Below are 13,742 nucleotides of genomic sequence, written 5' to 3'. Positions count from 1 at the left end.
CAAGAACTAACTTAGTTGGTCTTTAAGGTGCTACTGGAAGGATTTTTTTTATTTTGAGCTCAGCTAAATGGTATCCAGATACTTGCCAATCACACCGCAGGGCACCTATTAACAGCAGGTGCTTTCACTTAGCCCCATTTTCTCAATGAATGCAGCCCTTTGTCAGTGAAATATTACATTGTTATAAGAATTTTAAGGTCTCAAATATAGAATAAATACTCATCAATGCACACATATAGGAATATATGAACCATGTATCTGAAATAGTACGGGAGAGCAATCCTGAAGCCATTTTGACCCCAAATATTCCTCTGCAGTAAGGGAGAAAAATTGGGAAAGCCTTCCCATTGGCTTTTTGCTTACAAATCCATTCTTAAGGGCATATTTGTGTGTGAATAGGGTGAGCCTGTAATTATTTATTTATTCATTCATTTCATCCAAGTCATAGAGGATACAGCTTTAAATGGCTATGATTCATGATGGCTATAAACCACCTCCAGGAGCAAAGGAACCATTCCTCCCAATTCCAGTCTCTGCAGAGCAGAAGAAGGAGAAAGCGCTCTTACTTGCTTGCTTATTTATTTAATAAAAAATTATACAGCACTTGTTTTGTAAAACAAAAACAAAAACCAACAACACCAAAGTAGTTTACAGAAAGATAAAATCGGGGGGGGGGGATAAAATATACCAGAAGTTAAACTACTAAAACTTATTTTCTAAGCATCTGGGTAGGCTTGACTAAACCAGAATGTTTTTAGTAAAGGTAAAGGGACCCCTGACCATTAGGTCCAGTCGTGGCTGACTCTGGGGTTCCGGCGCTCATCTCGCTTTATTGGCCGAGGGAGCCGGCGTACAGCTTCCGGGTCATGTGGCCAGCATGACTAAGCTGCTTCTGGTGAACAAGAGCAGCGCACGGAAACGCCGTTTACCTTCCCGCTGGAGTGGTACCTATTTATCTACTTGCACTTTGACGTGCTTTCGAACTGCTAGGTTGGCAGGAGCAGGGGCCGAGCAACGGGAGCTCACCCCGTCGCGGGGATTTGAACCGCCAATCTTCTGATTGGCAAGTCCTAGGCTCTGTGGTTTAACCCACAGCGCCACCCATGTCCCCTAGAATGTTTTTAGCAGGCACCAAAAAGAACACAGTGAAGGCACCTGCTTAATATCAAGAGGCAGGGAGTCCCAAAATGTAGATTCTGCTGCACCAAATGACTAGGTTCTTGCAAATGCAGACCTGGGGTCCTGCTTGTGGCCCCCCCCCCATAGGTTTCTGGCTTCCAGGTTCTGCTTTGATTTTTAACCAGAATGTTAAGGTCAGCCAACCAGAGACAGGGGCGCAACAGTGGCTTCACCAGGGAGACAATATATGCTCAACCCAGAAATTTGTGATCAGGACCAGAATCAAGCCTGGGTGTCTATGGACACAAAAATTCAGTCCTGATTCCCCTTCCGGTTTCCTCCCAGCGAAAGAGCCCTGAATTGCACAGGGTTGGACTAGATGGCTCTATGATCCTATGAATGTAAATTATTTTTGGGGTGGGACAGGGAATTGTTTATTGGCAGATCCGCTCCACTTCGCAGTGGGGAGGAGTTGCGGTGGACCGCATGGCCACCCACTCCCCACTGGGGGTGGGGGACATTGTCCCCCATTGCCTGGGTGATCCCGGCCACGTCAGAGCCCAGCCAGCCAACCCGCTGGCTAGGGGGGCCGTTTAAACGGAGGAGCGAGCCAGAGGACTTCCTCTTTGGCTCGCTTCCTCAATCCCCCGCCCTCCCTCCCTATTTTGCAGGTTAGGCACTGGCCTTGCTATGGACTTTGGTTGGTCGCCTTGGTTGTCCGAGGGGCCTGGTAGGAATTTTTCCACTTGGCAAATTGGCGCTGGCCACTTGGTTTTCACCTACCTCGTAGTAATCGTCACAACTTTGTTAGGGTTGCGGTTAGTCATTGTTTGACCTTGTGTGGGGGAGGGGAGGTGTGGCCATCACCTGCCCCTCCATGCTTAAGGGTATTCCATTAAAGGAATCCGGGGGTGTTGATCTAGTCTGAAGCCCGGCTGGGGGGGCTAAGGCCTTGACACGACCCCGACGGGAACACCAGGGGGAGCTTGAGTTGGTCCGCATTGACAGGGCTCCTCCTACCAGTGCCTTACCCTCACTGGCGACTTCCTGCGCATCGGGCAGGAGTCAGATATAGTCAGGTCCAATCAATGGCTAAGCCAATACTGCTCACATTCTGTAATTTCAATAAAGTTGTGGCCAAAATTTGCCCAATAACATAAACCTAATATCCGTGTCCTTGTGTGAGTTAGTTCCAACGAGGGGGTGGCTGCGGGGTCTCGACACGCAACTGCCTGAAAGGAGATGCTTTCTAGGCAGTAGCTCCTCCCATCTATGATTTCCTTCAGACTGCTCAGGACATTCCCCACAGCCTCTATGATGATTACTGTCCTTGGCTGGCCGGGTGATCTTTTCTTAACCTGAAAGGTAATAGTGAGACTCCACTTGATGTTTCTAGGTCCTTCCTACAGCTTCAGATGTTTCCAGCTCTGCAATGGCTTCTGCTCCTGCTCCTCCTCCTCCTCCTCCTCAATCCGCTTCTTCAATTTCTCCCCATAGAAGAGGAGCTACAAGGTTGCTTTTTGAGAGGTGCATAGGTGTTGGAGATCTGCAATCCAGGCAAAAGGCGGAGCAGAATTAATTTTTGTTTCATTCTGCTGCAAAGGACAATAGTGTTCATAATCTGTGAAATGGATCTAAGCAAGCATGCCTCTCTCATCTCCCACTTGAAACTACCGTATTTTTCGCTCTATAAGACGCACCAGACCATAAGACGCACCTAGTTTTTGGAGGAGGAAAACAAGAAAAAAAAATATTCTGAATCTCAGAAGCCAGAACAGCAAGAGGGATCCCTGCGCAGTGAAAGCACCAATCCCTCTTGCTGTTCTGGCTTCTGGGATAGCTGCGCAGCCTGCATTTGCTCCATAAGACGCACACACATTTCCCCTTACTTTTTAGGAGGGAAAAAGTGAGTCCTATAGAGAAAAAAATACGGTAAATGCCCAGCATTGTTCCTTGTACTTTGCTCACCCGGGGAAGGAACTATCCCTGGGCGACTATGGGAGGGGAGGCAGAAAATAAATAGAATAAAATTATGTGGTATGACAGTGAATGGTATCTCCTCCCTCTGCGCCCGGAGACTGAGGCTTGACACAGAGGGAGGAAAGTGACGTACCTGAAAGGCTCAGAGCAGTCCTCGTCCCAAGAGCTTAAGAAGACTGACAGTTCAAGGAAGGCTGTCTTCTCTTCCATTTCCATTTGCTAGATGGTGGAAGGAGGAGAAAAGGGAGTCAGGGTGGAGAATATATTCAGGTTCTGCAACATCAAGGGACCACGTCATTCCTGAGCATTGCCTGGGAAAGGCACTTTTAAATTCCCTACAAAGGTCACAACATTAATCAGGAAAAGAACTTTTTAGAAGCTTATGGGTGCCCACCCTTGGAATAGTCAGTCATTTCCTGCAGGAGAAATGGGCCGCCCCAAATAGAAGCAAGGTGGCCTTGTGTGCTTAAAAAATATCCAATCCTTTCTGGATTTATTTTCCCCCGGTTTATTATTTTTAGACTTGTACTTTTTCACTTCCCAACATCAGCAACACTTACAAGAACCCCTTGAATCTTCTTTTCCGCGTCTGTTTTTCCCCACTTCCAAATGCTGCCTGTCTCATCGCCTCCAGATTCTCCGCAAGAGCGTCAATTTGATCCTGAAGAGAAAACATAAACCACTTCATTTTGTTTTTGGTTCCTTTATTGTCTTATTTCTGAAGTGAAGTCCGAGGGGGAAAGTTGAATGGCATGCTTGCTCCTTGCCCTCACATTCCTGTGCTTTTTACAGAGATCTCCTGCAACCTTCCATATCCTCTTGCAGCATTTGAATGGGTTGGATTCAATAGATTACAGGGTGCAAGTGAAGTAGGGGGTTTGACACACCTTGATAGGAAGGGAGGGAGACCTCCCCAATGCTTTGGGAGGAGAATACACTCAAGAATGAGGGAACATAAAAAGTGTCCTTCTAATCTGGATCAGGCCAGCATCTCTTTTTCACATTGTCCAACCAGATGCCTCTCTTAGACCTGAGTGGCGCTGTGGTCTAAACCACTGAGCCTAGGACTTGCCAATCGGAAGGTCGGCGGTTCGAATCCCCGCGACAGGGTAAGCTCCCGTTGCTCGGTCCCAGCTCCTGCCAACCTAGCAGTTTGAAAGCATGGTAATGTGTAAGTAGATAAATAGGTACCGCTCCGACAGAAAGGTAAACAATGTTTCTGTGCGCTGCTCTGGTTCACCAGAAGTCATATGGCCAGCATGACTAAACCACTTCTGGCACAGTGAGACACTGTTTACCTTCCCGCCGCAGCGGTATTTATTTATCTACTTGCACTGGTGTGCTTTCGAACTGCTAAGTTGGCAGGAGCTGGGACAGAGCAATGGGGGTGGGAATTTGAACCACCAATCTTTTGATCAGAAAGCCCAAGAGACTCAGTGGTTTAGACCACAGTGCCACCAGCATTATGTGTGTTGAAACATCTAATATTCAGTTTTACTGAATGCCCTCAGGTTCTTGTATAAGAGATAAATAATTCTGTCCATCTGCTTTCTTCCCACTGTGCATAATTTTATGTCCCTCTTGTCTTAACTTTTGTTTTTCTAAACTCAAAAGCCTCAGATGTTGTGACTTTTCCCCATAAGGAAGGTTGAGGTGTCGCAAGGCCATAGGACAGAAAGAATTGTTTTCCTTTTAGCTTAGCAAGCAATTGGAAATGTCAAAGCAGGTAGCATCACGCAGAGCTATGGAGTGCATAAGAAGTGGAGTGCAGGATGAGGCCAGTGATCTGTTCTCACAGTGGCCAGCCACACAGCACTTACAAGCTCGTCTTGGCTTTCCTTTAAGATGGCTGCTCCATAAGCCAGAACCTCCTCTCTCTCTTGACACAAAATCTCCTCGCGACTGCAGAGTTGATCCTGAAAGAAACATGATTTGTACTTTGATTCTTTCTCTCTTTTTTGATTTATAGAGTATTTATGATATCAAAATTGAGAAAGTGAGAGGAAAGTTGAATGCAATGCTTGTGACTTGAGTTTTATGGAGGTCTCCTGTACCTTCCATGTCACTTTGCAGCATTCAACATAGAATTGTAGAGTTGGAAAGGACCCCAAGGGTCATCTAGTCCAACCCCCTACAAAGCAGGGATATGCGGCTGTCCCGTGCGGCGATCAAACCTGCAACCTTGGAATTACCAGCACTATGCTCTAGGCCCAGTGTTTCTCAACTGTGGGCCATATGGCCCCTTGGGGGCCCTCAGGATATTCCGAGGGGGCCACAGGTGAAATTATAGAATATATATATACAGTGGTACCTCGGGTTAAGTACTTAATTCGTTCCGGAGGTCCGTTCTTAACCTGAAGCTGTTCTTAACCTGAAGCACCACTTTAGCTAATGGGGCCTCCGACTGCCACCACAGCACAATTGCTGTTCTCATCCTGAAGCAAAGTTCTTAAACTGTATGTATAGTGATATATATATGCTTTCGTAGATTTTCACGGGTACAGGAATGCAGGTTTTGGTGTCTTCGGGTGTCTTCCCGTGTAAGAGTTGGGGTGTCTAGGCGACGTTTCGACGAGGTCTCACTCGTCATCTTCAGGCTGGTGCTTTCGGCTTCTTGTTACTGGAACAGAGCAGGATCTCAGTGTTTGAGTTCCTATAAATACTGTTGAGGGGGTGTGGTGTATAGCCTCCAACGTTCTGGGCAGAGAGGAAGTTTCCAGGTTAGTGTGCCTTTTCTTCTTTTGTTCATTAATTACTTGAGGGATATCTTGAGTGATTTCTTGAGTGATATTCTGAGTACCACTTAGGAGGGTCGTTAGGTGTGGATTAGTTGCTAAAGCTTTCGTGTCTTGATCTCTTGAGCTTGTGAAGAGTTTTTTCTGAGAAGATGGCTGTACTGCACTTAGTTGTGCTCTGGCTTGGCTTCGTGTATAGGGGCGAGCTGTGGTTTTGTGCCCTGTGCCAGCCAGATCTGTGTAGGGATTGCAGGGGGGTGCAGCATCCCTAGGACACACTATCTACCGGGAAAAAACACACACCAACCGCTACTTACATGCACAATCACACCACCACCCTGCACAAATAAACTCCGTAGCCAAGACTCTCATCTCCAGAACCAAACGCCTGGCTGACAAAGACCACTTGACAACTGAGTTACAGAATCTCTCAAATGTGTTAATCGCCAACGGATACCAGCAAAACAGGGTTACGAAGCTAATCCAAAAAGAAACACCCCCCAAAAACCAAGACACAGAAGAAAACAATGGCATGGCCCTCCTTCCTTATATCAAGGGCACTACAGATAAAATTAGCAAAATCCTCCATAAACACAATATCAAAACAGCCTTTTGCACCAACCAAAAAATAGCCAATATCCTCAGAAACCCCAAAGATAAAATCCAATTAGAAAACCAAGGGGTCTATGAAATACCCTGCAAAGTCTGCCCAGCCACGTACATTGGACAAACAAACAGACGAATAAATGCACGTATCGCAGAACACAAGAATGCCGTCAAAAAAGAAGAAAAAACTTCCTCTCTTTACCAACACATGAAAGAAACAGGACACGAAATTAATTTTGCAGATTCCAAATTGCTCTTTAACATGGAACATCACCACAAGAGAATAATCATGGAAGCCATCGAGATAGAGAAACACCCTCACAACATGAACAAGCGTGACGACACGTCCCGCCTGCCAGACATCTGGAAATTAGCCCTCCCCACAAAAACCGACACCAGAACCAGAGGCACACAGAACGCCATCTCCAATCAACCACACCAGACCCAAACCCAGACCCTCTCCACAGATAAATTACAGACACCATCCAGTAGCCAAACCATAGTGGCACCTCCGGATGCTGCACCCCCCTGCAATCCCTACACAGATCTGGCTGGCACAGGGCACAAAACCACAGCTCGCCCCTATACACGAAGCCAAGCCAGAGCACAACTAAGTGCAGTACAGCCATCTTCTCAGAAAAAACTCTTCACAAGCTCAAGAGATCAAGACACGAAAGCTTTAGCAACTAATCCACACCTAACGACCCTCCTAAGTGGTACTCAGAATATCACTCAAGAAATCACTCAAGATATCCCTCAAGTAATTAATGAACAAAAGAAGAAAAGGCACACTAACCTGGAAACTTCCTCTCTGCCCAGAACGTTGGAGGCTATACACCACACCCCCTCAACAGTATTTATAGGAACTCAAACACTGAGATCCTGCTCTGTTCCAGTAACAAGAAGCCGAAAGCACCAGCCTGAAGATGACGAGTGAGACCTCGTCGAAACGTCGCCTAGACACCCCAACTCTTACACGGGAAGACACCCGAAGACACCAAAACCTGATATATATATATATATATAATGTTCTATTTGCAAACAAAATAGCTACCTTCCTACTGGTAGGTCAGGAGGCCACAGAAAGGAAACAAGGCCAGAAAAAGGTTGAAAAACACTGCTCTAACCAACTGAGCTACCCAAATGGGTTAGACTGAATATGTTAGTGGGGTTTAACACTCCTTGAAATGAAATCCTGGGGAAGGGCATCCTTGCTGATTTCTTGGGGAAATCACGCATTCAAGAAAGAGAGAACAAGAGGCCTGCAGGATCAGACCAAAGTCTAGCATCCTCTTCTCACACTGACCAATCAGATGCCTCTGTGAAGCCTATTGGAGATCTTTGAGAGCATCAATAAGCAAATAGATGTAGGTGACCCGGTGGACATACTGTACTTGGACTAATGTGCGGAATTTGGCAGCCATGTTGCTCACCAGGGCAAGACGGTTTGAGCATATTGTACCCATCTTGGTCCAACTGCACTGGCTGCCAATTAGCTTCCGGGCCCAATTCAAAGTGCTGGTTTTGGCCTATACAGGGGTACGTCGGGTTAAGAACTTAATTCGTTCCGGAGGTCCGTTCTTAACCTGAAACTGTTCTTAACCTGAAGCACCACTTTGGCTAATGGGGCCTCCCGCTGCTGCCGTCTGATTTCCGTTCTCATCCTGAGGTAAAGTTCTTAACCTGAGGTACTATTTCTGGGTTAGCGGAGTCTGTAACCTGAAGCGTCTGTAACCCGAGGTACCACTGTAAAGCTTTAAGTGGCTCAGGACCGCAATACCTCAAGGACTGCCTCTCCCCATAGGGACCAACCCAGACCCCAAGATCATCATCTGAGGCCCTTCTTCATGGGCCTCCTCTGTGAGAGGTCCGGAGGGTGGCAACACAAGAACAGGGCCTTCTCTGCAGCGGCTCCCCGTTTGTGTGATGCTCTCTCCAGGGAGGCTTGCCTGGCGCCTTCCTTATACACTTTTAGGCGACAGGTGAAAACGTTCCTCTTCAACAAGGCCTTTGGCTGATTAATACTCTTCATTCTTTTAAATGTGTTTTTTTTTGGGGGGGGTGCTATTTAGTCATGCTGGCCACATGACCTGGAAGCTGTACGCCGGCTCCCTCGGCCAATCAAGCGAGATGAGCGCCGCAACCCCAGAGTCGGCCACGACTGGACCTAATGGTCAGGGGTCCCTTTACCTTTACTTTATTCTGAATATAAATAAACATGGTGTAGCAACAGAGGCCAGCTTACTTCCCCAAAGGATACTTTCCCCCTTTCTTATTCTACAGAACGACTTCTAATATAGCTATAAGAAATGCTCTGGTTATGGGTGACAAATACAGTGGTACCTCTGGATGCGAACAGGATCCGTTCTGGAGCCCCGTTCGCATCCTGAAGCGAACGCAACCTGCGCCTGTGTGTCTGCGCGTGCACGGGTTGCGATTCACAGCTTCTGCGCATGAGTGTGACGTCATTTTGAGCGTCTGCGCATGCGCGAGCCGCGATAAGCGGAAGTAACGCGTTCCATTACTTCCGGGTTGCCGCGGAGCATAACCTGAAAACGCTTGACCTGAAGCATATTTAACTTGAGGTATGACTGTAGTCCCAAATTTAGGGGACCTTTTTCCCTCCAGCTTCTCTGGCCGTGGCCAGGGTTGCTTGGTCTTGGCTGTAATTGTAATTCAGCAACTCTGGGGGGGAGAGACTTCCTGTTCTCATTCCATACCCTCCAACATTTCTCTGAGGAAAATAGGGGCGTTCTGTTCCATCATAATAATAGTAATAAATTTATTATTTACATGCCACCCATTAAAAACATCCCTATACAGGGTTCCCATGAGATGTCTTCTAAAGGTTGTACAGTTTCTTATCTCCTTGGCTCAGGGGTCGCATACCCTCCAACGTTTCTCTGTTGAAAGTAGGGACATCCTACCCAGTGGCGTGGCGTGGGTTGTCAGCACCCGGGGCAAGGCAAGTAATTTGCGCCCCCTAACCCGTGGATTTGTGCCCCCTAACCCTAACCCCCAGATGTTGCGCCCGGTGCAGCCGGCCCCCCCTGCACCCCCCACGCTACGCCACTGATCCTACCATACCCTCCAACATTTATCCGGTTAAAATAGGGACGTCCTAAGGAAAAGTGGGACATTCTAGGATCAAACTGGGACAGCTTCTGTAAATCCGGGGCTGTTCCTGGAAAATAGGGACATTAGGAGCGTCTGCCATTCCACTTAATGAAATACTCCGCCTCCTTACCACAAAGCTCACTGGAGCATTCCTTTTATGGAGACACACTGCAACATTTTGTTGCAGGACTCGCTTGCCCATAGCTAGTAGAGTATTACTAGAATAGAAAACGTGATTTCCTACCTTGTATATTTCAGGCGCTTCATCCAGAGGAACAACCTTGTGTTTTTTGTGTTCCTTGGCTTTGTCACAAATCACACAGATGGCGGTTTTGTGGTTTTTACAGAAGAGTTTCCGGGGTTCCTGGTGTTTTTCGCAGAAGCTCCATGTTCCCCTCTGACGTCTGGAGAGATCCTCAGCAGGACCCCCAGCAGCCATGGCACAAGAGTTACTTTTTTCTCTGCTGTCTTTTGTTAAAAACTTATTTCACAAACTGGGTGTTCCCTTTCCTGGAAACCAGGTGACCGGGGATTTCTACTTTGTGTTGCACCTCAGGTGTGTGTCAAAGTCCATAGCCAAAATGAAAGTTTAAACAATTATAAAAAAGGGGGTGTGTGTGGAAAGAATGTGCAAAGCAAACTCATAGTTTGCAAGGACATTCTGCAACCTTTGATTCAGTACCAGGAACAAACCTTTGATTTAGTACCAGGAAAGAAACTGGAGAATACAGGAGATAAGACGCCTCATTAACTCTAAATTATTTGGGGCATTCCTCACAGGTGCCCCGGCTGATATTTCAGGCTCTGTTAGCTGTAATATCAAAGATGACATTTGGGGGTGCTATTTTTCTAAAATGCATGTGGAATTTAGGGAGTGGAAAACCAATTTCCTCTGGATTTTAATGATCTTCCAGAGTGGGATCCAGTAAAAACCAGGACACCACAAAAGTTGCTGAGCTTCTTCTTTTTTTAAGGAAACCCCCAAAATTGTTGAGCTTTTTACAGGCAATTCCCAAAGTTGTTCAGCTTCTATTCCCTTTTTATTCTGATATACGATAGCACTATAGTAGTAGTAGTAGTAGTAATAACAATAACATTTTTGTCCTCTGCCCTCCCCGCCCAGGACCAATAAAATTACAATAAAATATAATGGGGGGGAAGCAGTAACCCAGTTTGAAAGAAAGACTTGATCAAGCCTCAGGCTCAGATCATGATAATGTCTGAAATATGGGAGGGGTAGCTGAAAAATACTCAGTCGAGTGTGACTTTCATGCTCTTTATTCAGCTCATAGTAGCAATGATGAAACTTTCCCCAAAACGTCTAGCTATATATACATTTTTTACACAATGGGCCCCACATGATTGGCTAATTCCAGGCTGCTCCTGCAGGCCAATCAGGTTGCTGATTCACTTCATCCAGGAGCCTGATTGGCTGCTCCTGTAGGCCAATAAAGTCGCTGATTCACTTCCACCTGGAGCTAGATTGGGTGGCTCCTGCAGACCAATCAGACTGCTGCATTCTAGATCCTATTGTTCTAGGATTCAGCTCAGTACATAACAGTAGCTAATCCTCAGAAGATATAATATGGAGGAAGAGAAATTGGGAACCCAGAATGTGTCTTGACTCTGAAGAGAGATCTGGCATGCTGGGAAGCAAATCGCTGGATGCTCTGGAGAAGAAAAGTGGGCCTTCAGAAGAGACCCCCACCCTCTAGACTCTAGATATTCTCAGCCCAAAGCCTCCTGCAGCAGCGCCTCCAGCTCTCCTTCAGTTTCATTGGATCACTCCAGGAGCTAAGATCACAAAAAATCTCCCTCTCCATTTTCTCAGCATCTCCACCATGTTATAAAGCCCTCTTCAGAGATGTGCTCTGTGACAGGGGGCGGGCGGGTATGGAGGACTCCCTGGTCCTGAATGGGGTACCTGTGCCCCTGAAGGACCAGGTGCGCAGCCTGGGAGTCATTCTGGACTCAGAGCTGTCCATGGAGGCGCAGGTCAAATCCGTGTCCAGGGCGGCTGTTTACCAGCTCCATCTGGTACGCAGGCTGAGACCCTACCTGCCCATGGACTGTCTCGCCAGAGTGATGCATGCTCTAGTTATCTCCCGCTTGGACTACTACAATGCACTCTACGTGGGGCTACCTTTGAAGGTGACCCGGAAACTACAACTAATCCAAAATGCGGCAACTAGACTGGTGACTGGGAGTGGCTGCCAGGACATATAACACTGGTCCTAAAGATTCTTTATTGGCTCCTAGTGCGTTTCTGAGCACAATTCAAAGTGTTGGTGCTGCCCTTTAAAGCGCTAAACGACCTCGGCCCAGTATACCTAAAGGAGCGTCTCCATCCCCATCATTCAGCCCAGACACTGAGGTCCAGCGCTGAGGGCCTTCTGCTGGTTCCCTTACTGTGAAGTTACAGGAAACCAGGCAGAAGGCCTTCTCTGTAGTCACATTCACCATCTGGAACGCCCTCCCTTCAGATGACAAGGAGATAAATCAACTATCTGACTTTTAGAAGACATCTGAAGGCAGCCCTGTTTAGGGAAGGTTTTAATGTTTGATGTTTTACTATGTGTCGTTATATGCTGTGAGCTGCACAGAGTGGCTGGCCGGGGTATGAATATTACTATTACTACTACTACTACATCTCAAGATTGTTGCTGATGGGGAGATCTTCTGGGGGTCCTGCTCCTCCTCTAAGGTCTGAGCAGGCCTGAATCTTGATATCACTCCTGCCCTGGCTTATGCAGGGATAGTCAGCATGGTGGGTTTTAGACATTTTAAATGGCAACTCCCATAAGCTCCAGCTGGCATGGCCGATGGTTAGGGATGATGGGAACTGTAGTCCACAATGCCTAAAGTTCACCACTCTGGCTTCCCCAGCTATAATTGCATGAGCTCATATTGTCATTACCAGATTAGTTATCAGGGTGATGGTGTGAGGATAAATCTCTGTTCCCTTTTCTTCACCAGACACTGTGGAATCTGGACTCGAGCTGCAAAAAGGTAAATTTCAGGGTCGAATGGAGGCACAATTTCAGGAGAACTGGAATCTGCTTCTCAAAAGATGAGAATGATCTCAGGCTTGCTAGAGAGGTTAAAAGCAACAAAAAAGGCTTTTATGGGTATGTTTGTAGCAAAAGGAAGAACAAAGAAACAGTGGGGTCACTCAGAGGAGAAGATGGTGAAATGCAAACAGGGGACACAGAAAGGGCTGAACTCCTCAATGCCTTCTTTGCCTCAGTCTTCTCCGATAAAGAAAACAATGCCGACCTGAAGAATTTGGAGCAAATGATTCAGCAACGGAACCACAGCCCAGAATAACTAAGGAGATAGTACAAGAATACTTGGCTAGTTTAGATGTATTCAAGTCTCCAGGGCCAGATGAACTGCATCCAAGAGTATTAAAAGAACTGGCAGATGTGATCTCAGAACCACTGGCAGTCATCTTTGAGAATTCCTGGAGAACAGGCGAAGTCCCGGCATACTGGAGGAGGGCAAATGTTGTCCCTATTTTCAAAAAGGGGAAAAGAGAGGACCCAAATAATTACCGCCCAGTCAGTCTGACATCAATACCAGGGGAGATTCTGGAGCAGATCATTAAGCAAACAGTCTGTGAGCACCTAGAAAGGAATGCTGTGATCACCAATAGTCAGCATGGATTTCTGAAAAATAAGTCATGTCAGACTAACCTGATCTCGTTTTTTGACAGAATTACAAGCCTGGTAGATGAAGGGAACGCAGTGGATGTAGCCTACCTTGATTTCAGCAAGGCATTTGACAACGACTTGGATGATGGACTCAAGGGCATCCTGATCAAATCTGCAGATGACAGCAAACTGGGAGGGGTGGCTAACACCCCAGAGGACAGGATCACACTTCAAAACGACCTTGACAAATTAGAGAACTGGGCAAAAACAAACAAGATGAATTTTAACAGGGAGAAATGTAAAGTATTGCACTTGGGCAAAAAAAATGAGAGGCACAAATACAAGATGGGTGACACCTGGCTTGAGAGCAGTACATGTGAAAAGGATCTAGGAGTCTTGGTTGACCACAAACTTGACATGAGCCAACAGTGTGACGCGGCAGCTAAAAAAGCCAATGCAATTGTGGGCTGCATCAATAGGAGTATAGCATCTAGATCAAGGGAAGTAATAGTGCCACTGTATTCTGCCCTGG

General features: G+C 46.7%; 1 protein-coding gene across 1 annotated transcript; it reads right to left on the bottom strand.

Moving 5' to 3' along the window:
- Window positions 1-2,006: 2,006 nt before the first annotated feature.
- Window positions 2,007-10,893, bottom strand: LOC308581188 (E3 ubiquitin-protein ligase TRIM7-like). The gene is made up of 5 exons (XM_081183715.1): window positions 9,802-10,893; window positions 4,920-5,015; window positions 3,660-3,760; window positions 3,233-3,318; window positions 2,007-2,665 (listed from the first exon to the last, which is right to left on the bottom strand). Exons 1-4 carry the CDS (start codon window positions 9,994-9,996, stop codon window positions 3,267-3,269), a joined length of 444 nt encoding a protein of 147 aa, XP_081039841.1. The 5' UTR covers window positions 9,997-10,893; the 3' UTR covers window positions 2,007-2,665; window positions 3,233-3,266.
- Window positions 10,894-13,742: the final 2,849 nt, after the last annotated feature.

Source organism: Podarcis bocagei, assembly GCF_964188305.1.
Source record: "Podarcis bocagei genome assembly, chromosome: 2".
Classification (NCBI taxonomy): domain Eukaryota; kingdom Metazoa; phylum Chordata; class Lepidosauria; order Squamata; family Lacertidae; genus Podarcis; species Podarcis bocagei.
Note: the sequence above shows the minus strand (reverse complement) of the source record. Positions and strands in the feature narration are given on the sequence as shown.

Bases quoted from the DNA above. Each gene is read 5' to 3' on its own strand.
- LOC308581188 (XM_081183715.1), bottom strand. From the start codon at position 9,996: ATGGCTGCTGGGGGTCCTGCTGAGGATCTCTCCAGACGTCAGAGGGGA. The intron at 3,761-4,919 runs GTAAGTGCTGTG...TTTTCTCTTCAG, and splicing joins AGGAAAGCCAAGACGAGCTT to GATCAAATTGACGCTCTTGC. The intron at 3,319-3,659 runs GTAAGTGTTGCT...TCCACCATCTAG, and splicing joins AGAAGATTCAAGGGGTTCTT to CAAATGGAAATGGAAGAGAA.